Here is a 27461-nt window from a genome sequence, read left to right as displayed (position 1 = left end):
TTCTGGTTTTTACAATCAGTCCTTCAAAACATGCCTTTCATCAGATCAGACTGACCAACAGTTAACACTAACTGTACATAAATTACATTTGCTTTATGAACCTTCACAGGTATTCAAATAACAATTTCAGCTTTTACCTCAATGATTTACTTCCCTGCCCAGAATTTAAGATTAAGTGCTTTGAAAACCCAGAACAAAGCAAACAAATGAAAAGAAAATAATGTACTGGTCTTCAGCAGAATCTATTACCCACAATTAACAGGTGGGGGTTGTTCAGGAAGGAAGAGCACAGGGAACAGGATGAGAAAATTGTTTAAACATCTCAGCTTTTCTTAAATCAGGTCACTAGGGAGAAGGCAATGGCACCCCACTCCAGTACTCTTGCCTGGAAAATCCCATGGACAGAGGAGCCTGGTGGGCTGCAGTCCATGGGGTCGAAAAGAGTCAGACATGACTGAGCGACCTCACTTTCACTTTTCACTTTCATGCATTGGAGAAGGAAATGGCAACCCACTCCAGTGTTCTTCCCTGGAGGATCCCAGGGATGGGGGAGCCTGGTGGGCTGCTGTCTACGGGGTCACACAGAGCCGGACACGACTGAAGTGACTTAGCAGCAGGATTCTACTCTCCCATGACATGAATTCCAAGATTAAATTATACAGATACCAAGAAAAAATTTACAGTAAATTGAATGATTTAGGGATAAATACTGAAGATAATCAACGCATTATCTCCCACCATTATAATGAAATATTAAAATACAGTTAAAACCAGAAAATAATATCCAATGAATTTTTCTTTGCAGACTAAAATCTTGAGGGAAAGAATAAAATAAAAGGGATAATACTGGTAAGCATTTTCAACTGACTTTCAAAAAAGAGCTCTTTTATTTAGTAGGATAATAGTAGCTTAACTATATGGACCCAAAACTAATGTTTTCTTTGCTAGCAAGAATTTTATCCACCTACTGCAACTGTTTTTATCAAGTACTAGGTTTCTGGACAGATGGACTTAATATTAAAATCTAAGAACAATACTTGTTTCTTCTAACTTTTCTGTAACTAGAAAGCTGTAACTATTCTAGTCACCCATTCTCATTCTATCCAAGCCTTACTTATATTCAAAGATCCCTGCATGACTATAATGAACGCTTCCATGGAACATGTGCAAAAATATTTCAAAATTTTGAATAATGCAAGCATTTTTAACCTTTTATTTTCTAAAATACATGTGTAGTTAATATGGATGTTTTTGAACAGATGTAATTCAACAATTCTTTGTATACTGATTTGGATAGAGTCACTAATTTGTATACAGCAGTGACGAAAAAATCTGGGGGGCGGGGGGAGTGTTCACCCTACTGCAGTTTCTCCTTTGTCTTTACAACTTTATCCCCGAGTTATAATTCGAGGCCTAAACTAAACCAGAGAAAAACCTGATGAAGTGACCAAGACTCGAAGTCACTCTAAGGCAGGATAATTTGGGGGAAGGAATATAGAGATGCATGTCCACCTGCCAGAGAGGAAGATCCAAGACGGCAGATGTTTTTAAGTAAGAGCTAATGCTGTTCCTCTAGTTTTCCTCTTACCACCAAAAGGACTCCCTTGTAAGAGGAAATCATGCCCCTAGGTCACGCCACAGGGACAGGAAACTCTGACCTGATAAAGTGTTTCAGAGGCCGCCCTCTTGGGGTGGCTTTCCTTGTGCCAGGAAAGACTACATTCTGAGACACAGAAACCACGTTCCCAAGCCCCCAAGTAGAAAGAAACACTGTGTTAAGACAACAGGCATGTCACTTTATCCTTAACTCCGTGTTGACAAAGCCACATCAACATTATTAAATTCCATGTGAGTCATATTAATTTATAGTCTTTTTCTAAAAGTCACTGTAGAGAAATGCCTCTTCTACTGTCATCAAGATACTGTGGGCAACTAACAAATTCCAATTAATTTGGTGAGTTCTAGAGAAGGTTAAAGGCTTCCCTCATAGCTCAGCTGGTAAAGAATCTGCCTGCAATGCAGGAGACCTGGGTTCAATTCCTGGGTTGGAAGATCCCCTAGGGAAGGAAACAGCAACCCACGCCAGTATTCTCGCCTGGAGAATCCGATGGTCAGAGAAGCCAGGAGGGCTACAGTCCGTGGGGTCACAGGAGTCGGACATGACTTAGCGACTACACCACCACCACCACCACCACCACCACTGGAGAAGATTAAACATTGCAGAACTACATACACAGATGCAGTTATACAGCATTTTAGAACAACAGAGTTTTTAAATGTCCAAATATACATTAAAAGAAATTGACTGAAGTAATAAAGAGAAGCCAGGTTGCAAACACACACACAGAACAATCATTAAATATAAATGTGTGTCATGATTCTCAAGTGGAGGACTACTGGCCAAAAAGGACTATGAGAATCACCTGGAGAACTTTACACCCACTGCACTTCCGACTTGCCCCCCACGATTCTCACGTCCCAAATAGGGATGCCATTTTCCAGCTGCGAACTTGTAAATTACACTAACCACTCCCAGTCACCACTTCCTGAAACTGAACACTGACTTGTGATCCTTGGCATTCCTGATTTCCTCATGCTTCTCTCACAACTCCACTTGGGCTTCCTTTCTTAGACAGCTCGTCTTACTCATCCTCTTTACCTCTAGAGTTTGGATCTTGGCACATGCTATTCTACATTATGCAATCTCTCTGCACAATCTCATCTCCTCACTCTCACAGTTCTAACTATCATCAGTGTACTGACATCTCACAAACCTATCCCCACAGCTCTGACCTGATCTTATCCCACCCAACAGTCTTCTGAACAGCTCCACTTGGATATTCCACAGACTCCAAAACTGGACGCATCCTACACACCACAAATCTTCCATCTGGCCCCAACATGGTATTTATAGCCACCCAGTTATCCTAATCAAATCCTGGAAAATAATTTCAGACTCCGCCTTCTCCTTACCTAATTCAGTCTCCAAGTCATGTCAATTTTACCTCCTGTTTCACATATCCTCTCCTCAGTAACCCTGCCATCGCTAAACCAAATTCAGGCACTGAGTAACTGCTATGTCACCGACAGGTTCCCAACTCACTTATCCATGGTTGCAATTTATCTCCATCCCCTCCTCTACCACCCCATCCCACCCCCCGCTTAAAGCTATCTTCCATACTAAACCTGAAGTTAAGTACAGATCTGATATCCAACTTTCTTCCTAACACCCTTTAACCACTCTTTACTAACTACAGAAAAAAGACCAAACTCTCTAGCTTCAACTCCCATTCTTCCTGTCCTTTGCTTTAAGCTATTTCTTGCCTTTCTTTGTTTATCTTTTCGCATCTACCAGGAATACCCTTTGCATGTTTCCTCCTCTAATTAATACCTGAAAATTCCTCAGGATTCTGATCAAGCATCAATCGTTCCAGTAAGGTTTTTTCCAAAATTATCAGTTTCCTATGCATCTCTCTCACTCATTTAACGTATCAGTCAAAATTGTGTGCATGTTTTCCACCAGTTTCTAAATTGCTCAGAAGCAGGAACTGTGTATCATTTATCTTTTTAACTATGTCACAATCCTGGTACCCAAAGGGTAAGCAATAAATATTTGTTGAAATGAATTAAGGAAGACAAGTAGGGATCTTTTATTAATATTAATTCAGTGGTCAAACTTTTTTTTTGTAAGTAAGTCAAAGGTAACTGTAAAGCTAGCATTACAGAACTATCATAAACTACTTACTGAAGATAAATTGATAACCAATTGATATAACTGGTTTAGCATCCTTCCTTTTATCTACTCCATTATGTATCTTCTCATATAGTGTTATAAACTGAGCAGTAAACCTCCATACAGATCCACTTATTACAGAAGTCACTCTATTCACAATACACTGAACTTAAGGTAAGTTATATGTAACTAGACATCAAAATCCACTGAATTAAGTTTTAGAATAGAAGACAATTCAATTTGCAAAAACTGTATGAAATTTCTTTTCATCCAACCTACCCGAAAATTATCTGGAGAGCTCAAATGAAGTCTTTCCCTAATATCTTCAGAAGCACCAGCACATAACCTATAAAAGATATGATAATTCCTTTCCTCTTTGCCTTGAACACAGATCCTAGATTTCTCTAGAAGATAATGTGAAACAAATCCTCCAACAACTGAACTCTAGAAAACAAAACAGAGAGAAATTATGGTTTTGCATCTGAAGTCTTAAAGTATAACCTACCAGTGTCAAACTATCTTTCCTAATAACCATTTGTCTATCAAAGAGGTTGCAATATTTATCAAATAAAGGGGAAAAACACGTAACTATTAAAAAAACATAAGCTTTAGAATTTACAGAGATCACAGTGAACATATATATTCTCCCAAATATCTAATAGTAAGAGAAAAATTTTAACATATTTGCCATGAGTTCAAGTACACTACCAATTCTATCAAGACCTTTTGCTTTTTCCAAAAACACTTCCCAAATATATTAACCCAAAACTCACTCTCACTTACCTTTTCATTGAAATGTATTTCTACAAATTTCCCAAATCGACTACTATTATTGTTGCGAACAGTCTTTGCATTTCCAAAAGCTTCTAAGAGTGGGTTAGCTATTAAAAAAGAAATGAAAATATGCCATAAAAATTAACATGAAGGAAAATTACAAAGTAATATACATAGTGTTTCCATTTATTAATAAATACATATAACTAGAAAAATATTCTCGAAAAACTAACATGAATGAATTCACTTGTAATGTCAAATCCCACAAATATTTCTTGACTCCCCTTATGTCAGGCCCTATTAAAGTACAAGAGATGGAAAATTTATTCAAAATTTATCAAAAGAAAATATAAGTGTTATGACAAAGATGAAATTTTCAAAAGTCATTAGATTACAAAATTTATAGCTCAACTTTAAAAATTACTCTCTAAATATTTTTATAGTTTCCACATCAGCCCTACATGAGCAGAAAACAGCAAACCTCCTATGATAAAATACAGGCAAAATGTTATTAGTTCACCTACTTTTAAATATATATATTAACATAACCTCCAGATTTAACATACATGCACATCCAACAAAACCTAACAAATTCAGTTTATAGAATTACCTACAAAAGGTTCTCAGAACAATAATTTTTGAAATACCAATGAACAAATGTAAAATTTTAATTGTCTTCATTTTAGAATGTCTCTCTCACACACACATACACTCTACACTACTGAGTTACTAGAGTCCATTCATGTACTCCCCATAGTCTCAACTATAATTATACCAGATTAGTGTCACTTTTACTCACACATTCCTTCAACAACCTCATAAACTGCTTCATATGTTTATTGCTCGAATATTTGTTATGAAATAGTCTAAAGTCCATCTCTCTTTGTCTGTCCACAGTAGAAAGCTTAACTAGTCTCCAAATCCAGTTAAAGATCACTCTAGGTTGCTTCACTTGCTAAAATAAGTAAGAAAGTACTAAAACTGAAAGAAATGTTAGCATGTATGTCACTTCAAGATGTCTATGGTCCTGCCAGTTAACATACACTATCCTCCAATAAGGGGCTGGAGGAAAATGTGGAATAACCCTTTCCACTGGTCCTCAACTACAGCCTGTTACACATCACACAGTGTGTTCTCATGACAGAAACTAGGCTTAGATCCAACTCACAAGTGAATCTGTGCCTCACATAATCAAGTCGGAATATTGATTAGTATTTCATTAAATTAATCCCTAATTTGTTTTTATTTACTCATTCAATTTTAAACGACAATTCTCTCACTAAAGGCACTTTACTGCGATTATACTTTGGTGTGTCACCATACCTCAGTGAGAACTGTACATAAAATTAGAAAATTATATCAAGAAATATGAAAAATCTTATTGATGTAAACTTTAAAAATGTTTATTAGAGTAGAATTTATATTCATGTACATGGATATTTTACATAATTGTGAAAAAGTGTATGTAACTTCTGCCTGCCATGATCTAGTAAAATGCATGAAGGCTCCTGACAAATCTTTGTTCAACTAAAAATTTTTTTTTTAAAATGTCAGGAGTATTAAAAAGAGCACTTAGTAGATTATGCAATTAAGATGTCTGTCTTTATGTCCCTTCTCCACAACTGATAAGCTATTTACTCTTCAGAAAGTCACTTAGACTCTTTTTACCTTAGTTTTTCATCTGTGGAGCAGGGATAAAACATTACCTACCTCGTATTCTGTGAAGATGTAAGTTAGGTAACCCATTTTAAGCAAATCAGACAACACCTAATGGACCCCACACATGTCAATATCATCATCATTATTAAATACTGAGTGTCTGGTAGGATGGGGGAGCCTGGTGAGCTGCCATCTGTGGGGTCGCACAGAGTCGGACACGACTGAAGCGACTTAGCAGCAGCAGCAGCAGCAGTCTGGTAGGAAAAAGTGAGGAAGTGGTGAGGGACGTGTCAAGGAGGCCTGAAACACCTCAAAGAACTACAAGGAGACCAATGTGACTAAAGCATGAGGATTCACAGGAAAAATGACTCAATTAGACCAGAAGAGGCAGGTACCTAGCCACAAAGAGCAAGGTTTAACCCTGAGAGACATATGAAGCCAATAAAGAGCTTAGAGCAAAACAGATCATTCTAACTTCCACACAGAGAATAGATTAGAGGAGGGGAGACCAGAGAGGAACCTGTGCTCCAGAGACTACTGCAGACTTGCCTGGACCAGCAGAGTCCAAACAGGGTATGGAACGACTGTCTAAGGGGTATACAGACACTGACTGCTTAAGGAAATCAACATACAGCCTCTTGCCTTCCAAGTGTACTCTTTTGTTAAAATGATTTCCCCCAGCACCTCAATTCCAAATAACCCTCTCCTTTTTTCCTTTACTAAAACAAGGTCAACAAAATGCACAGGAGGCCAGAAGGCTTCATGTATTCCTTTCACTCACTCACAGCTCCATAAATGATAATGCACATGCCATGTATCAGGTACTATTCCAGGGATTCTGAATCTATAAAATCTCTGCCCTCTTAGTGTGTACATGGAGTCAGGGGAAAAACGACATTAAGTAAATGACAAGATAAAAACGGAGCAAAGATTTGTAAGAGATTGGAGTTTTCTGATCTCTGTGAGAACATTCCAGACTACTTAGAGGATTCTTCTTAATTTCAGTACATATCTAACAATAAAAAATAAGAATTTAAAAAGTTCTATCACCTTCAACAATTCTATCATCAATGTCTTGACCGGATCCATAGGATTCAGTCAGATACCTGTTTAAAATACAGGATAAAAAAAAAAGTTAGATGACAGTGATATTGCATGCATTATATGGCTTTTTAAAAATATTTTTCTTTATACATTTTATTGAAGTACAGTTGATTTACAATGATTCCAGTGCATAGCAAGGTGATTCAGTTATACATATATACATATTATTTTTGAAATTATTTTCCATTATAGATTATTTTTTTATATTTTATTTTTAAACTTTACACTATTGTATTGGTTTTGCCAAATATCGAAATGAATCCACCACATGTATACATGTGTTCCCCATCCTGAACCCTCCTCCCTCCTCCCTCCCCATACCATCCCTCTGGGTCGTCCCAGTGCACCAGCCCCAAGCATCCAGTACTGTGCATTGAACCTGGACTGGTGACTCATTCCATATATGATATTATACGTATTTCAATGCCATTCTCCCAAATCATCCCACCCTCTCCCTCTCCCACAGAGTCCAAAAGACTGTTCTATACATCAGTGTCTCTTTTGCTGTCTTGTATACAGGGTTATTGTTACCATCTTTCTAAATTCCATATATATGCATTAGTATACTGTATTGGTGTTTTTCTTTCTGGCTTACTTCACTCTGTATAATAGGCTCCAGTTTCATCCACCTCATTAGAACTGATTCCAATGTATTCTTTTTAATGGCTGAGTAATACTCCATTGTGTATATGTACCATAGCTTTCTTAACCATTCATCTGCTGATGGACATCTAGGTTGCTTCCATGTCCTGGCTATTATAAACGGTGCTGCGATGAACAGTGGGGTACACGTGTCTCTTTCCCTTCTGGTTTCCTCAGTGTGTATTGACTAGAGTTCCCTTTGCTATAAAGTCAACCTTTGTTGTTTATTGCATATCTATTTTTTTAATTAGAAATCTAGCATTCTAGTCATACTAAGTGATACTAAGAGGGATCAAACTGTCATAAAATTTTTAGGCAAAAATTCATAAGTTTTCTGAAATATATATATTATTTACATATGCTGCTAAGTCACTTCAGTTGTGTCCGACTCTGTGCGACCCCATAGATGGCAGCCCACCAGGCTCCCCCGTCCCTGGGATTCTCCAGGCAAGAACACTGGAGTGGGTTGCCATTTCCTTCTCCAATGCATTAAAATGAAAAGTGAAAGTGAAGTCACTCAGTCGTGTCCGACTCTCAGTGATCCCATGGACTGCAGCCTACCAGGCTCCTCTGTCCATGGAATTTTCCAGGCAAGAGTACTGGAGTGGGGTGCCATTGCCTTCTCTATTATTTATATATATATATATATTTTATATAAAAGCTTTTCTACTACACTTGCTAAAGACTTGAGAAAGAACATCAAAAGAAAAACAAGATGTGGAAAAACTGGAAAACATAAACTAAATGAAATGGGAGCACTGAATATGAAACAGAAAAAGTGAAATGAACTAGATAAAAATAATATATCATCATATAATAGAGTTGTTTTTAAACATGGCTGCTTATTAGAAACATATCTGGGGCTCTGGAGAAAAAAGAGGCAATATCTAGGCATTTGTATTTTTCAACAAATTCCAAGATAATTCTGCTATGTATCTGGATTTTAAAGTGATTACAGGTTTTTCTATTAAACCATAGTTCTGGTGATATAGAGTTCTATTATTTTTCTGTTGACCAATCATAATACAAATAGTACTGAGTGAGTAATAGTTACATAGCAATAGTAAAAGATGTTTATCAGTTTTCACAATCAATAGCCAGACAAAAAATAAAAAATAATTGTAAGTCATAATGGAAACATGATTAACCTAACATTATAAAATAATTATATACAATTTGGGGGAGTCGAGCAGAATGATGCGTAAGTGGAAGTGTATACATGTATACATGTTTTCATCTGCCCAGCCAGTCTATGTCTTTCGGTTGGTGCATTTAATCTATTTACATTTAAGGTAATTATCAGTATCTATGATCCTATTACTGTTTTCTTAATTGTTTGTGGTTTATTTTCTGTAGGTCTTTTCCTTGCTTGTGTTTCCTGCCCAGAGAAGTTCCTTTAGCATTGTGGTAAAGCTCGTGTTAGTTAGTGTTAGTATTAGTGTTAATAGCTCAGTCGTGTTCGACTCTTTGCAACCCCATGGACTGTAGCCCACCAGGCTCCTCCATCCATGGGATTCTCCACGCAAGAATACTGGAGTGGGTTGCCATTTCCTTCTCCAGGGGATCTTCCCAACCCAGGGATCGAACCCAAGTCTCCCGCATTTAGGCAGATGCTTTAACCTCGGAGCCACCTTAAGGCCAAAGCTCATGTGGTGGTGCTAAGTTCTCTTAACTTTTGCTTATCTGGAAAGCTTTTGATTTCTCCATCAAATCTGAAGGAGAGTCTTGCTGGGTAGAGTATTCTTGGTTGTAGGTTCTTCCCTTCATCACTTTAAATGTATCGTGCCATTCCCTTCTGGCTTGCAGAGTTTCTGTTGAAAAATCAACTGATAGCCTGATGGGAATTCCCTTGTGTGCTATTTGTTATTTTTCCCTTTTAATATTTTATCTTTTCTTTAATTTTTGTCAGTGTGATTACTATGTGCTTATCCTACCTGGGACTCTTTGTGTTCCTGGACTTGGTTGACTATTTCCTTTCCCATGTTGGGGAAATTTTCAGCTATTATGTCTTCAAATATTTTCTCAGGTCCTTTCTCTCTTCTTCTTCTGGGACCCCTATAATGTGAATGGTGTTGTCTTTAAGGTTGTCCTAGAGGTCTCTTAGGCTGTCTTTATTTCTTTTCATTCTTTTTTCTATCTTCTGTTTTCTGGCAGTGACTTCCATCATTCTGTCTTCCAGGTCATTTATCCATTCTTCTGCCTCAGCTATTCTGTTACTGATTCCTTCTAGTGTATTATTTATCTGTTTGTTTGTTCTTCTAGATCTTTGGTAAACATTTCTTGCATCTTCTCCACTGTTTTCCCAATATCTTGGATCATCTTCACTATCATTATTCTGAATTCTTTTTCTGGAAGGTTGCCTATCTCCACTTCATTTAGTTGTTTTTCTGGGGTTTTATCCTGTCCCTTCATCCGGAACACAACTTTCTGCTTTTTCATCCTGTAATGTGGTCTTTGTTTTAGCTGCTGTGTCTTCTTGCTTCTTCTGTCTGCCCTCTGATGGAGGAAGCTAAGAGGCTTGTGTAAGCCGCCTGATTGGAGGGAATGGTGATGGGAAATGCTGGGTCTTGCTCTGATGGGCAGGGCCTTGCTCAGTAAAGCTTTAATCCAATTATCTGCTGATGGGTGGAGTTACATTCCCTCCCTGATAGTTGTTTGGCCTAAGAAGACCCAGCCCTGGTGTCCATGGACTTTAGAGCAGGGTTAATGGTAACCTCTAAGAGGGCTATGCCATGGGGGACCTTCCAGGACTGCAGCTGTCAGTGCTCCTGATTCTGTGATGAGCCCTTGCCGACTGACACCTCCACAGGAGACCCTCCAACACTAGCAGGTCGTTTTAGTTCGATCTCCCCTGGGGTCACTGCTCCTTTCCTCTGGGTCTTGGTGCATGCGAGACTTTGTGCCCTCGAAGACTGAAGTCTGTTTGCCCCAGTCCCATGGAAGTCCTATAATCAAATCCCCTGGCCTTCAAGGTCAGATTCTCTGGGGATTCCCAGTCTCTTTGGCAGGTCCCCAGGCTGGGTAGCCTGACGTGGTGTTGAGAACTTTCACAACAGTGGGAGAACTTCTTCAGTATTATTTTTCTCCAGTTTGTGGGTCACCTACCTGGCAGGAATGGGATTTTATTTTCTTGTGATTGTGCCCCTCCCACTGTCTCACTGTGGCTTCTTCTTTGTCTCTGGACATAGGGTATCTTTTTTGGTGGGTTCCAATGTCCTTCTGCCTGGTTTTTCCACAATTGCTGCAAGTTTGGTGCTCTTGCAGGAGGAGATGAGTGTATGTCCTTCTATACTGCCATCTTGAACTGGCAGCCTATATTTCCAATTTTAATATTATTTAACACATCTAACATTGAAACCTGAATCATGTATTGGAATGGCTCACTTAAATATTATAAATTTGTATTTAAATGTACCTACTATTCTATTATAGCTTTTCTGATATTTAAAATCCTATTTGGATGGTTTTTGACATCTAAATCAGCATTCTTTTTTTAGAACTCTTTGGGAACATTCTGATTTTAACCAACTATTGTATCTGAAATATGATATACATTACACATAGAAATATTTATCTTTGACACTGGGAGGAGGGCTGCGGGGAGGTAGAAACAAGGTCAGTCATCATAAACTTAAGGTAAAAAATTATTCTGACCACTCTAATAGCAGGAATATTGAAAACAGTATGTAATGGTTGGATTTTGAAGGAATGGTTGGAGATTTCCCTTTGCCTAACCAGCACTGGTCTCCTCTAGGATCCTCCTGAGAATACCATGTCAGAGCCAGATTTCAAAAATCTCCAGCTTAGCTTCCACATAAGGTGCCTGTTTTTGTAACAGAAACAGAGCCCACCATTTCAAACTATGTCATAAAGCATGCAAAATATGCAAGGTTAATCTGGTCAAATCTCAAGGAGATCTTTGTAACTCTTTGTTCATATCATGTTCAAGGCAACACTCTTCACAAGAATCAAGAGACGGAAGCAACCCCAGTGCCCACTGATGAGTGAATGGATAAACAGATGTGATATATAAACATGACAGAATATTACTCCTTAAAAATTAGGAAAATTCTAACACATGCCTCAACATGGATGAACTTTGAGGACATCATGCTAATGGGGGAAAACCAGTCACAGAAAAATAAAAAGTTGTACATTTCACCTACATGAGGTGTCCAGAGTAGTATCAAAAAGGCAGGAAGTAAGAACAGTGGTTGCCTGGCATTTGGATTGGTCAGGGGGAATGCAGAGTTGTTTAAAGGGTATAGGATTTTAGTTTTGCAAGATGAGAAGTTCTGGACATTGGCTGAACAACAATGTGAATGTACTCAGCACTACTGAACTGTACACTTAGAAATATTGAAAATGCTAAATTTTATGCTGTATATTTTTTACCACAACTAAAAATAGCCAACTTGTTCAAAACATTTTAGGTCAGCTAAATATTCCTCACCTTAGAACAAATTTTGTATTTTCCGTTTTGCCAGCTCCTGATTCTCCAGATACAATGATGGACTGACTCATCTTGAGCACCTTCATGTCTCGAAAAGCCTTATCAGCTGGAGACAAAAGAATACCACACTGTTAGTGAGGAACAAAGTATTAAATAAAAATTTCCAAATGATAGAAAGTCCATTTACTAACAAAAAGCACTTGCGCTCAAAGAAATTATAAATGTGTATTTACAGTTACCAAAATTTTTAAATAAAATCATTTGAAAGTACTCAAAACATCTCTATAAGTATATACTTTAAATATTCTCTACAATTATCCTGACAGCTAACTGATATGAAATCCAAATAAACAACTCTTGTATTTGCACTAGAATGTCTCCATATTATGAGCAGTGGCTCAGCTTTTCCTAATACCAGAACATATTTTCAGAGAGATGAAAAATGCTCACTATACATAACTAATGACATCCCCAGAGAATTAAACAAAAAGTAACAAGCTAACAATTAAGAAATCTGGCAGCTAAAATTTCTGCTGGAGAAAAAAAGAAAACACAACTGCACAACAGATCTGTGGTGCTTTTTTTTCCCTCCTGTAATTCTACCATTAAACATAAACATCTTGCAGAATTTACCAACATTTCAAAAACGGAAAAATTAACTGCTTTCAATTGTTTAGAGATGCCATTATTTATACATACAATTTTTAACTATCTTCATTATCCTCCAACAATTTAAGCTGTATCTTTTGGACTTTGCAGACAAGATGAGCACAATTTGATTCTGTTAAAGTGGACTAAATTAAAGTAAATTTAATTAAAAGTGAGGTCCTGATAAGTTGGGCCCTATAAGGCAGCTATTTCTCACCCCAGGCAGGTGCTACCCGTACCAGTGAAGAAGGCTCTACAGATGGCTTTTTCCCTAAGGACCCAATGCAAACTCATGCAAGACTGTTCACATCCCTTTGACCAATTCATCAGCAATCTGTTTCACTCAATTCTGTGGAATCGTTGTAAACACTTTTTAGTAGTAGTAAGCAACTACATTTTAAACACATAACTCTGTCTAGTGATGAACCTGCTCACCATTTCGCCAGCTGATAGAACACATGCAGATGCCCATCAGAGCATCATAGAACCAGCTGCACTGGACTTGGTGCACATATTCACTCTGCTTAGCAGCACCCAGAACATGTGCAGCCAAATCTGGAGGTGAAGCCCAGTTAAGCCAAAACACAGGTACGAAGAGAAACTAACTGCGCTAAAAACCTGAACCAAAACGTGTCACAATTTAACTGCTGGTTATGTCTGAATTTCAAGGCTTAGCTAACATCTCTGTACTTGTAGTCACCAGCTATGGGGGATGCCTCTCAAGCAACTCTATCTCTGCTTTTCAGAGCTAAAGTGCTTCGAGATGAGAGACAGTACCCAAGAAAGGCAAAGACAGATGCTGCTGCCCTTCCATGCAGATTCTCCAGAAATATGAAACATGTGTCACTGTCCATCCTTTACAATTTAAAATGCCCTGATGAGGGATAAGGCAGGGAAAGTGTTTGTTCTCACATCCCCCTTCTAGCCTAGGTAACACGCTCACAAGTAAGAGTAAGAGCAAATGGTCTAGGCCTCCTTCTTAGTTGTGGAAGGAGGACACTTTAAAGATGGAGTCAACGGCCATTAAAAAAAATACATTTGAATCAGTTCTAATGAGGTGGATGAAACTGGAGCCTATTATACAGAGTGAAGTAAGCCAGAAAGAAAAACACCAATACAGTATACTAACGCATATATATGGAATTTAGAAAGATGATAACAATAACCCTGTGTACGAGACAGCAAAAGAGACACTGATGTATAGAACAGTCTTATGGACTCTGTGGGAGAGGGAGAGGGTGGGAAGATTTGGGAGAATGGCATTGAAACACATATAATATCATGTATGAAACGAGCTGCCAGTCCAGGTTCGATGCACGATACTGGATGCTTGGGGCTGGTGCACTGGGACGACCCAGAGGGATGGTATGGGGAGGGAGGAGGGAGGAGGGTTCAGGATGGGGAACACATGTGTACCTGTGGCGGATTCATTTTGATATTTGGCAAAACTAATACAATTTGTAAAGCTTAAAAATAAAATAAAATTTTAAAAAAAAGAGAGAGAAAAAAAATAAAGATGGAGTCAAACGAAAACATTAGGTCACATTTTATTATGACCTACTTTCAACTGGATAGATGCACTTAAGAGAACACAGGCATTTAACAAAGGTAACGAGGTACAACCACCCCATGAGTCAGCAGCAAAAGTATTCCTCCCCACCCTGTATGAGCGACACGCTCCTAACACAGTGACGCAGTCAGGTGCACACAGGCCTTCATACATTCAATTCATGGTGTCTTTTACTAATCCAAAAGAAAAACTGAATGAGTATGTACAACTGAAATAAAAATTAAGATATAACGAAATTACTTACCGATTGCAAACACATGGGGTGGCATCGTCCCAAGAGATTTTCCTTGGTACGACTTTATTGAATCTGAAGAATAGATTTTAGGTATGTCAAAGTATGGGTTCACTGCAATCAGAATGTTGGCCACATAGGTCTAAGGGGGAAAAGCGTAAACATTAAATTTTCTAATTATTATTTTCATTTAAAATCAAACAAAGCTCATAAAAGAAAGAACATACAGCAAGTAGACACCCCCAATTCTCTCTGTAACTAGAACTCCCAAATCTGCATTTCTAGCCCTCAACATTCCCTGATCTCTGTTGGACCCATATTTCTTCAACACTTAATAAATATTTACATCTTCTTATCCCACAGGCATCTAAAACTTGCCACATCCAAAATCAAAATCGCCTCTCTTGACCTCCCTTTGCATCAAAGGAAACACACTCCTTCCACCCTCCCTCCCAGGTTCAAGACACCACCACCAGATCCACGTGCGCAGAGCTGAGCCTCTACTCCTCTGTCTCAGACACCTTCTGCTGACTCCACTTACAACATCTGCTCTATACCTACAGCCTGCATGTTGCTTATTTGTACTCCTTGTCTAGACTACTTTCTTCACTGAAGAGTGTAGCATAGATCACGGAACCCTCAAGGTCTATGCCCGTCACTGAAAACCTAGGATTGATTTAGCTCTGCAGTGACCACTTGGTCCCAGACCTTTGCAAAACACCATATGCTAACTATTGCCTAGAACACTAATGGGCCAAATGTTTGATGAGCAATGAAGCTTCCTTTCAAATGTGAAATTTCACCGTGGCTTCAAAAGACCAAAAAGAAAAACAAAATGCTACCAACAGGATTTATAAAATTCTTTGTGGGTAGAAAGAGAGTTGTGGTTTAGCAATTGGTTTTTGTTTGCAGACCAAACTAGGGCATACAGGACCATATTTTTTTCTCTTCTGTTCTAGCTATGGAAGGGAAATGATGTGGAAACCCCAAACTCTCAGCCTGCTAATCTAAAATTCAGTGAATGCTCTCAAACCTGCTTCCTGGGGTGGGGTGAAAAATAAATTCCAGTTAATAATCTTTCCATGGGAAACGAAAGGAAAGTAAGAGAGACTTTAGTAACCAAGGAAAATGTTAAATGTCTAAGGGAGAAAGGTGGCAATTCTGGTCAATGAGAAGTATAAAAATATCCAACTCAAACTATTCTGAACTGCTTCACTCTCTTACATATGTTACAGTAATAATCATTCTGCTTGTGTGTTGCTGATATTTAATGGTTTTATAACTAAAAGGCATAACTGGCTAGGCAAAAACCCACCAGTTAATGGCTTTCATTAACTTTGAAAACACTGGTTTTCCAAACAAGAGCTGTGATGCTAAACAGCCACTGTCTAACAGAGGTTGTACACCCAACTGCATGTACATCTTAGGAAAAGAATGCCAGAACAAATAGAAATAATTTTAAAATTCTCCAGAGTGATGCAGACTCATACATGAGGAACAAAAACCTAAAATTTCACAAATAAGTAATTATTTCTATCAGGTATGTGATTCGGCAGAGACTTGTTGATCAAATGCAGTGCTCATCTTTTTATGAAAGTACAATGAATTCTGCATGTAAACCTTCAGTTATCAGTGGCCACAGTCGGCCAATAGAACATCGCCGTTGCATAGGAAACATTAATGGATCAATGAAAATTCCAGGGTGAGAAGTTTATGCATAATCATTCCAAATAAAAACCAACCATCTCAATGTTGTGTTTTGTTGAGTAAGATGATTCTGTAAAGGTAGTTTAAAATGTATAAACTTTAAGAAAAAGATATTAAAACAATTAAAATTTGCTCAGGTAAGTAAAACTGATTCACTATCACCAAGTAATGTAGACATGTAAAGAAAAAATAGTGGCCAGTTCTACCTGAAAGATGGTTACAGCTATATCAACTTTTACTGACCTGTTACAAGTTAAACTGCTTTAACAAACAAACTTTAAAAACTTTATTATTTTAGTACCTAAAACATTTAGCACACATTAGACACTCAACATTAGTCTGCTGATTAAATGAATTTTGCTTCCAAATATATTTCTAAATAAGAATAGCCATATCTATATTAACTCAAATATACTATTTAGTTGACTTTGGGGGGGAAAAAAATAAAGAGAAAAGGAAAGACTTAATACTATGTATAAGCGAGGGTAAATTCTTTTGGAAAAGACTAACTAGATTAGTTCTATTTCCCAGCTGTCACTACTTGGACAGATGGCAAAGACTAAAGGTAATTTAGTCAGAATTAAGTAAGTACAATTAGGCAAACTGATAGTGATATAAAAAATTAAGAACGTCATTTGATCTAGGAAGTGTCAAAGAAGCCATGTGTTTTCTTCTTTCAAAAATAATGACGAGCCCCATCTTTATAACAGGAGAGCTACAGCAGGGTAATTTATCTCCAGCCAACAAAGGAACCTGTAACTAGAACAAAACCTCATACATGCCCAATGAATCATGATCATTAAAACACACCATTTAAGCATTCATCTGAATGCTATGGTGCAAACCCTATTTAATACATTAGAAGCACTGTCTTTCATTTTTAAATATCCTGGGCTTTTAGGAAAGTTCTCTCTTTGGAATCAAATATCACAACTATTCAGGCTCATGATCAGCATTTCAGTGTTCCTGAAATTTCCTCACATATTGCCTTCTATTCTAATTTACATTTTTTGCCATCCAAATTTTTAATTTCATTATGTATGCCTTAAGTCGGACTTAAATGTTTTGCAGAACAATGTGGAAAGTGCATTAATTAAACAGATCTATAGATGTATGCCATAAATTTAAAAATCAAAGTCCAAAATAATTAGTGCTTTTTTAAATAACCAAATTGGGTAGATTTAAGGCTGAAAAATATTAGATGATGCCCTGAATTCATTATTTCATTCCAAAAATATTTCTTAAGTACTATGTACCATGCCTGGTCTAAGCCCTGGAATTAAGAGGAGTAAATTACGAAAAAATCCTCATCCTCATGGAGCTCAGGCTCTATTCAACAGGCTCAGGTCAAGTGTGATCTCCTGGTAAGAAAATTTCAAGCTCAACAAAATCAAACAGCAGCATGTAAAATAATAACCCCCACAAAACTTAAACCACAGGTAAAATACTTACATAAATTCTGTCTTTACTGTATCGAACTTTGATATTATGGAGTAGTGTGGCTTCATTTAAATACATTAATGAACCTGAGATGGAAAGTTTGTAAATCATTAGATATCTGAAGAAAAAAAGCAAAATAAAACAATGCCATCTTAAGCTGAATCACTTGGACTCAAGCTAAAATTCACCTGTTAGGTTAAATTTAATTCCATCTTTTCCCTGGTAACTATAAACTCCAAAAGCCGATTTAAAATATATCTAGCTTACATACATGTTATAATGATATTTTTAAACAAATTTTCAGCAAGAGGAGTGTCTCCAGTGAGGATCAGGTGAATACACAGTTAGGAGGGCTTCCCTGGTTGCTCAGCTAGCAAAGAATCCACCTGCAATGCAGGAGACCCTGGTTCGATCCCTGGGTTGGGAAGATCCCCTGGAGAAGGGCTTTCCTGGTGGCTCAGTCGATAGGAACCTGCGGAAACCCAGTCCAGTATTCTTGCCTGGAGAACTCCCATGGACAGAGGAGCCTGGGAGGCTACAGTGCACGGGGGCGCAAAGAGTCGGGCACGACTGAGTGACTAAGCACACACACGAAGTAAGGAAGGTTGGCTAAAAAATCAGGCACCATTCAAGTGGAAAGACAGTACTACTTTAGACAGTGCTGATTTTTAACAATATTTACTGTTTGTTTACAGGGCGACACCAGGTCTTGGTTGCGGCCTGCTGGATCTCGTTCCCTGCCCAGGGGTAGAACCAGGCTTCCTGCACGGGCATGTGGACTCAGCCACGGACCACCAGGAAGTCACGGAGTGCTGACTTCACACATTTTTGACACAACAAAGATTAGTGGATGACACTAATCCAATCTGATGCTCAAAATTTCATAGAAAATAAAAAAGATGCAATTTTAGAATGTGAAAGGAACAGGTCATTCAGTCAGTGCATCACAGCTGACATGACAAAGTAAGAATCCTGGAGAAATTATTGTGTCTTAAACTAGAACAGCAGCATCGGGGTAGAAATCCTGTTTTTCTGACGTCTGTTCCACTAACACTCTGACACATTCAATTCTCCCAGCCTGATTTACTGCCCCAGCCCACAGTTGGCTGAGCTCCATTTTCACATTTCCACCACACGCTCAGGCAGACAAGCCCACTCTTACCCCACTCACTCCGTTTCCATCATCAGCACTACCACTCCCCACTCATCTGTTCTGCAAGCCAAGTGGATACGAGGACCCTCCTCTCCCTTCCTTGCTCTGAACTCACTTCCAAGTCCTTACACATGTAATAAAGTGCAGCACAGCACCCGCCGCAGGGCAGGCACTCACAACTAACACAGTCTGAGCCTCTGAAACGGCTCTCCTTTCTTTCCAATTCCACAGCCCCAAGCCCAGTGCAGGTCTCATCGCTGCTTCTGTAATCACAGGGGCCTCCCGCCTGTCTACTGCCCCGGTCTCTCTCCTCTCTAACCCTGACTGCTCATGGCTCTCATCTGACCACACTACTGGTGGCTTAGTCGCTAAGTCGAGTCCACCTCTTTGTGACCGCATGGACTGTAGCCTGCCAGGCTCCTCTGTCCATGGAATTTTCCAGGCCAGAGTACTGGAGTGGGTTGTCACTTCCTTCTCCAGGGGATCTTGGCAACCCAGGGCTCAAACCAGGGTCTCCTGCATCTCCTGCACTGCAGGCGGAATCTTTACTAAGCCACTGCTGCTGCTACTGCTGCTAAGTTGCTTCAGTCGTATTCGACTCTGTGCGACCCCATAGATGACTAAGCCACTAGGGAAGCTTATAACTATACTAGAGCCCTGACTAAATCTCTTTCTTCCTCAAAAATTATCAGTGGGTCTCCATCAACTACCAAAGTCCATATTCAAGTCCAGTATTCAAGGCCCTTAGTAAACCAGCACTCGACTGACCTTTTCATACAATTTTCCATAACTCTCTTTAATATGGTCTGACTTGCAGGCAGACTAAACCATTTATCAAACTCAAATATCATGCCTCTGCATCTCTATGTCAAAAATCTAGCTGTCCTTTATGGTCAGCTCAAAGACGATCCCTCAAATAACACCTCCCCATCCTCACTACCCCACCACCACTAGGACTACTTTCTCCTTTCTTTGTGGAGCTTACCACAGAATGCCAGAAAACACTGTCTCGATCCATGAAAAGGACTGCTACCAATTCTGAATACCCTAGCAAGTTAAAATAGAAAAAAATTTTCTCTCTCATTTTAGATGCAGCAGAATCTCATTCCTTTCTGTTGCTGTGGTTCTGACTGCTAATTGGAAAAACATTATCCCATCAGACAAATTCTCTAGCAATTCTGGAATGGAGGGGAGCTCCACATTTTTCTCCCCCAGTCTCTTACACCTAATAACAACAGATACCATTTACTGAGAGGCTATTAGAGGTCAGGCACTGCGCTAAGCATTTTATATGAATAATCTCTAAGTATGAAACAGAATCATTATTACTCCCATTCTATAGAGAAGCCCAAAGGAGAGAGAGAAACTGCCCATAGGCACCCAGCTTCCTAACTGCTTAGTCAGAATCTGGGCGCTGGACGCCCACCATTACTCTTGTATTCCGCATCTTAGATGGGAATCCTGCAGGCTTGCTCAAATGTGAGCATCCAGAGAAAACCAGCAAGGACAAAACACATTCCTTTATTTACCTCTCTTCTTTAAATGGTTTTTAAAGTCAGATACTTTTAATGAAACCCATGACAACTGGACATGGTTCTCAAATCTTGCCACATAAAAAATGAAACATGATTACTGCTTCATTTTGGTTACTGCTTTTCCACCAAAAATTCCAAGGCAGTTATAAGTCAAACTAATGCTGCACTTTAATATACTGTTCTGAAATCATTTTTTCAATTGGTATTTATTGAACAGTATTTTTTTAATGTTTTTTCTTTAAAACAGAGGCATTACATGGCTGTTTTAGACTCAAATTCCAAATTACTGAACCACATATACCAAAAAAAAAATCTGATTCCAGATGAGGTTCAAAAAACTCTTCCAAAAAACAAAAGCCCACGAGATCTTTAGTTCAGGCTTCACAGTAAATAAATTATTCCCATTCCCTGTATTTACACAACTGAGATAACAGCCTTTCAAGAGACTCCTTCACCAAAGTTTATGTGTGAGAGACCAATGCATCTATGACTGTGGGCTCCTCCATTCACAGAAACCTTCACATCAAAAGGCTACATTTCTTCTCAACCAGGATAGAGAGTACCCTGTAATATAATCACTCATACATTTTTGGAAGGAACAGTTTCATTTTCTATGATGAGAACTACTTTTCAAATGGATGCTTACAGTTATCTTCCACATCTTTTTTACTGTCCTCTTCTGCAGGAAACACTTGGTTTATGAGTGCCAAAAATGTCTAAAAAAAAAGACAAAACAAGAGCTTATTAAACTAGAAGCTTATAAATGGTAAAGAAGTCAAAGGAGCTTAATTGTCTGCATACATTGCAATAACAGCGATAATATGCTCTTCATTAAGATGTAATACCAGATCCTACTGTTCAACAAGTCTTTAACACAAAAGCAGGATAACTTTAGTCAAATATATTATCCATTATTATTATGAATGCAAAATCAATAATAGAAATCAATAAAAAAAATCCTGTGCTCTAACACCAAGAGTGGCACAAAACAAGAAGTATGTTAATACTAACATACTGCATAGTACATTACACAGGCATGCTTTTCAATAACTTTTCAAAAAATAAAAATTTTAATGTTTATATATACAGCAATTTTATTGTTTTAAAAAAGGAAAAAGTAACAGCCAATCAATCAAATATACCAACAGACTATAATTTAATTAATGTTATTGTCTGAGTAAAACACATTAGACACAAATTCCTATAGGAATGTGTCAAAAATATAAACAGTATCCAAAACTATTAGGTACATAAAATTACAGATATCTATGAATAAGTTTGGGTTTAAATAAATGCTATGGCAGAAACTTTAGAATTAAGATAGTATCTTGTAAGAGAGAAAGAATGATCTCAAATTACCTCTAAAGAGAATCAAATTTTCTCCATGCCATTCTAATAGCTGCTTATACATTTCTATTTCTCAAACAACTACAATTACTCCTATGGTTGAAGTTCCGAACCATCCATATCAAATAAATCTCTAAGGAAAAGCTGCTCAATGATTTTAGAATAATATATATAAATTCTATATATGAATATATATGCAACAGTATAAGACAAGGCTACTGCTATGGTTTACAGAGTAAACTTAAAATCCAGGTTGCTTGTACTACCACCATTCAAAGTCATATCCAAATTAGAAAACTGTTATACCCTGAAGAATCTAGAAGTTAATTATTCGAACCCACCACACATGTTCTTAACGTTATATGTGAGGGAAGGTTTAAAGGATAAATCACAAGTAGAGAACTAATCTATAATGCACGTTAAGTATATTAATGGTACTATAAAACAATCCACAACTTATAACAATGATTCTACAGGAAAAACACATTCAGAAATAGCTCCCGATGTCACAGGGCCACGTGCCACATTCACAGCCTTAGCCACCGGGCTAAGGCCTCCCCCAGGTGTTGGCTCTGTTATGTTTGGAGCCTCTAAGAGGTCAGAAAAGGGCTGCAGGACCAAGCGTTCCTGCAGTGAGAAGGGGAAGCCCGGCGCTGAAAGGGCTGCAGGGAAGCCCTTAAAGCTAGTTTCTCTCCATCTTGTTTCATCCCCAAATGACCACCAGCCGCTACCTTCTTCCCCGCTTTACCACTACTCAGGAGAAAGAGGAAATTAGTTTCATTAAGGCAGTTGTTTTCTCTTAGAGGAAGGAGGCTTCTTCTCCTCTCAAGAGACTGCAGTAAACATCTACCACCCAGCAAACACAGGGCATCCAGCCCCAGGACATGGACAAAGGAAACCGCCCCCGTACTTGAGAAGATTACAGTCGAGTAGGAGGGGAAAATGTAAACCACTGTCTCCAATAAAGTGTTACAGAGGTTAAGAATGTATACCACTCCTCAAAGCAAAGAGTAATCAATGCAGGGGAGGAGGAGGAAGAGACAGAGCATCTGTGGGAAAACTCCAGAAAGGAGGTGACTTCAGTCAGTCCTGAGAGATGGATTAGTGTTTGCTGAGCGCAGGGCTCTGGAGAGCGGCATTCCAGGCAAAAGTAGTACTGTGAGCAGAGACACACAGCACCACCCGGATCCCTGAGGACCGAGGGGGAAGGCTGCAAGAGGAAGAGAAACGCACACAAGACCAGGGGTATGGCAAGAGTGTGAGAGGGAGACTGCTGGCCGACAAAAGACAAGACTAGCAATGTAGACTGGGAAAAGGAAAGGTTGACCCTTAAATGCCGCGTGTTCAGGGCTTTAGTCTGAAGGCCAGCCAGCTGCAGATATGGAACATGAAGTCAACTGAGAGGTTCAAGACGGCGTTTTTAACAGAATAAAAGATATCAAAATATCAGAATCCATCACACATGAAAAAGATGTTTCATCTGAATACACACACATGTGTGTTGTTGACATGTAATATCTGTTATCAGTACACATATACACACACATGAATAATACACCTACCTAATGCGATTTAAAATCTATTTCTTACTATGTGCCACAACTGAAAAACTTTAAAAGGCACTGCTATCATCTAAAACATGTTCCCCATGAGAGCTAACCCCCTCTTCCACGCTTCTGTTGTATCAGAAAACAGATCTGTTTAACTTGTCCATTGCTTTCTGTACTTTCTTAATTTTCAAATGCTGATGATTATTACTCCACAAATCATCCACACAAGAGGCTCCTTCTCTTACAGATATTTTTAACCACATGGTTGTCATGACACTTTATAATTTATTAAGACTCTGACCAGGAAGTAGGAAGAGGGGGAATTAAAAGAAATCACTGAGAATTTGTGCACTTTCAAAAAAATCTGGTGAAAAGAAACTTCAACTTTAGTTATAAATAATCTATAATCCATAGGGTTTTTATGACTCCACAATTTAAATTTTAAGTGTCTGAATTGATTCTATGCGTGTACCTGATTGATACTAATAAGGCACAGGAGAAAGCACATAAAATATTTAAAATACAAAAAAGCATATACCCATAAAGCAAGCTTCTTCCATCCTTGAACTGAATACTTGTGGATACAACAGAATACATATTAGTATAACAGAATGTAACTAGGAAATTTACTTTTCATTTCATGGTTTTGATTTACTGGGCTGACAAATATATTAAAAATTAAAAAAAAAAGACTTTGAAGGACAAAGAAAGCCTCACTACATTTCTGTCACTTCCCCCCAAATACGCTACTTTGGCATACTGATAATCTTGAGTTAAAAGCACTTGAGAAACAGCAGCTGTAACAAGTGCACTCTGACCCTTTTTATTCCTGAAAGCAAGAGATAAAACTCCCACTTGAAAGGTCCCTCCCTCTACCAGGGGGAAAGAGACATGCTTATCACCAGGGGAGGGAATGGAGGCCAAGAGCAATCTGTGCAGAAAAACCCTGTCTTGTCAGACTAACCCCAGCCCTCCCTGCCACTTGTCCACAATTCACCACCCTTAGCCCAAAAGCCCCTGCCTTATCAATTCTTCTCAAATTTGTTGTTTCTTTGTCTAAAAGACATAAAAGCCTCCTGGTCTGGTTACTTCTTTAATTCTTCATTCCCTTGCGAAGGCTGCTATGTTCATGTAAAAATGTGACAGAAGTTGTATGCGTTCCTACTGTGAATCTGTCTTACGTCAATTTAATTTTCAGGCCCAGAGATCCAAAAAGGTAGAGGAAAATTTTTCCTCCCCTACAACTTCAAATATATACAAATAATTGAGCTCATTTTTAAAATTGTTTCTTTTTTAGAACATGTACTGCATTGTTAAGTACAAATAGGTACTTGTTAATAAAAGGAAAAACTAGAAACACTCTGTCTTTTCTTTCCTGAGGGTATCTTTAATTGGCCTCCTCTAACATGGCACATTATATATTATGCATTTAGGTTCCTGGGTTGTTTACAGTAACAGAATAGTTTTCTCTGTGAACAGACCTCATGAGAGATCTACCTTGTTTTTCTAAGGTTCCCAGAAGGATGGCAGTCATATGGCATTAGTTAACCATGTATCAGTAGAATATAAATTATTCATGAACACTGGCAGAGTCTAAAGTAAACAGAAATGATATCAACAAATTTAAGTTAGAAGTCCTACTTAACAGGAATATTTATTAAACTAAGAAGAGCGAAGCTCTCCCACAAAACAAGCCCTACAGTCTCCATGAAAAATGAAGACTCCAGGTCACTTTCCCCCCAGACTTTCATTTTGTTATGCAGTCTAGTCTGTGTCTAAGCCTAAAAGGAGACAGATACCATGTATACAAAGCAGAAATATGCTTTTAGGGTTTAAAAATGCCATTACAACAAAAAACAATAATAGATGGTTATGTTTAAGACTTAAATACAGTATCTTTCCTTAATAGAAATATTTTAATTCTAATCACACAGTAAATTAACTAAATAAAAAGTTTTTAAAAAGTAATTACAGAATGGATAAACAACAAGGTTCAATATCCTATGATAAACCATAATGGGAAAGAATATAAAAAACAATGTATATATATGTATCACTTAATCATTTCGCTGTACAGCAGAAATTAACATTGTAAATCAACTATATTTCAATTTAAAATTATTTTAAAAATTATTCAAAAGCTAAAGCAAACAGCAAAATTTCATATCATTCACTTTTCATATTTTTACTTGGTAACAGATTGAATATATCACTGATGCATATTCATAACTTTAGTTATATGGCATCAGGAATAAAAATGTTATTGTTTATATTTTATTATGCAGATATTTCTTAAGAATATGCTACTTACAGGCTCACTAAATTATTATCTGATTTTAGGAAGTGATATCATTTCCCTCCCTCCCACCCCTGGGGGTCTGTACCTCTAATTCAATCAAATGAAAACTATGATTCACTCCCCAGAAAACTGCTTCCCTTTATCTGAGCTAAAAAAAAAAAAAAACCCACCTACTTCATTAAAAAGGGAGATACCCAAGAAATGAGATTTTGAAATCATTCTGAGAAACTTCTTACCTTGCCTTTTTGGCCCAGGGGCTCAATGGTTAAGCTGTCGGGGCCAATATCCACGATGTTGCCCATCTGAAACCCCTCTGTGGGGTGCGGGGCCCACACTGGCCTTCCGTCCTCCATTTTCAAAGGGAGCTACCACAACCTCCTGTTTCAAAGGAACAAAGTAACATGAATCACTTTGGAGTTTGTTTTTTTTTTTAGTAACAATCTTTCTTTCAGTTAACATGTAAATCACAATTCACAGAAAGGCAGGAGTACCCCTGCACAGGTAATCCTCGCCCCACCCTTTACCAATTGCACAGAAGGACCCAGCAGAGGCTGCTCCACCCAAGGGGAACACCTACTCTGCCACCGCCTTCCTTCAACGGTGACTGCAGAGAACTCACTGCACTGCGAGCAGGACAAAACAGAGAGCAATGGTCACAGTGTTTACCTCCTGCCCACTCTCAGTTACACTAGCACCTCATTACTTATCGACACCTAAAGATGCTTGTGCCCACACTCTCCTTCCATGTGGCATTCTCAAATCTTCGATGTCCCCCATGGATTCTTCATCAGGCCTAGTCCCTCATGAAGGATAAGGAGGTCTGGTACATGGTTCAATCGAAAAGCTGCTAACTGTTGGCAAGTCGGCAAAGTGCTTGCTGGTTATTGTCTTCCAGGCCATGGTTACATGATGGGATCTGCTGTCCGAAAAGCAGTCAGTGTGATCATGGCGGTGGTGGTTTAGTTGCTAAGTCGTGTCTGACTCTTGTGACCCCATGGACTGGAACCCACCAGGCTCCTCTGTCCATGGGGTTTTCCAGGCAAGAATACTGGAGCGGATTGCCATTTCCTTCTCCAAACATGATCATATTTAAGTGCAATTCACAGTTAAGAAATGAACTGAGAATTCTTCATAGAAGTGAATGAACAACACTGCTTCAGATCTGGATGACCACACCTATACCTACACACCTTTCCTAAATTATTATATCCAGTTCCAGGGCTTTGAATAGAATTTATATGTAAGTGATGGGCTTCCTTGGTGCCTTAGTGGTAAAGAATCTGCCTGCCAATGCAGGAGACATGAGTGTGATCCCTGTCGGGAAAATCCCCTGGAAAAGAAAATGGCAATCCACTCCAGTATTCTTGCCTGGGAAATCCCATGGACGGAGGAGCCTGGCAAGCTATAGTCCATGGGGTCGCAAAAGAGTCAGATACGACTTAGCCGCTAAACAACAGTTATGTGTAAGTGATGCCCAAATTTACTCCTCCCGTCTGTAACACCACTGAATACCCAGGTATTTGCCTGCATACTGGACTCCTCCTTATGGAGATATATAACAGATGTAACATTGTTATTCGGAGAAAGCAATGGCACCCCACTCCAGTACTCTTGC

General features: G+C 38.5%; 1 protein-coding gene across 4 annotated transcripts in view; it reads right to left on the bottom strand.

Moving 5' to 3' along the window:
- The window catches only part of MYO6 (myosin VI), a 157737-nt gene that overhangs the window by 73555 nt on the left and 56721 nt on the right, over positions 1–27461 (bottom strand). For all 4 annotated transcript variants that reach the window (XM_070376223.1, XM_070376219.1, XM_070376221.1 and 1 more), the window contains exons 2-9: positions 26083–26224; positions 21297–21366; positions 17975–18048; positions 14828–14957; positions 12366–12471; positions 7217–7272; positions 4517–4614; positions 4013–4177 (exon numbers count right to left, since the gene is read on the bottom strand). In XM_070376223.1, coding sequence (XP_070232324.1) covers positions 4013–4177; positions 4517–4614; positions 7217–7272; positions 12366–12471; positions 14828–14957; positions 17975–18048; positions 21297–21366; positions 26083–26199 — 816 coding nt within the window. In that variant the 5' untranslated portion in view covers positions 26200–26224. The remainder of the gene's footprint in view (positions 1–4012; positions 4178–4516; positions 4615–7216; positions 7273–12365; positions 12472–14827; positions 14958–17974; positions 18049–21296; positions 21367–26082; positions 26225–27461) is intronic.

The sequence above is a fragment of the Bos mutus genome, chromosome 9 (assembly GCF_027580195.1).
Source record: "Bos mutus isolate GX-2022 chromosome 9, NWIPB_WYAK_1.1, whole genome shotgun sequence".
Taxonomy (NCBI): domain Eukaryota; kingdom Metazoa; phylum Chordata; class Mammalia; order Artiodactyla; family Bovidae; genus Bos; species Bos mutus.
The sequence above is the reverse complement of the archived record's forward strand: the minus strand, read 5'-3'. Positions and strand labels throughout refer to the sequence as shown.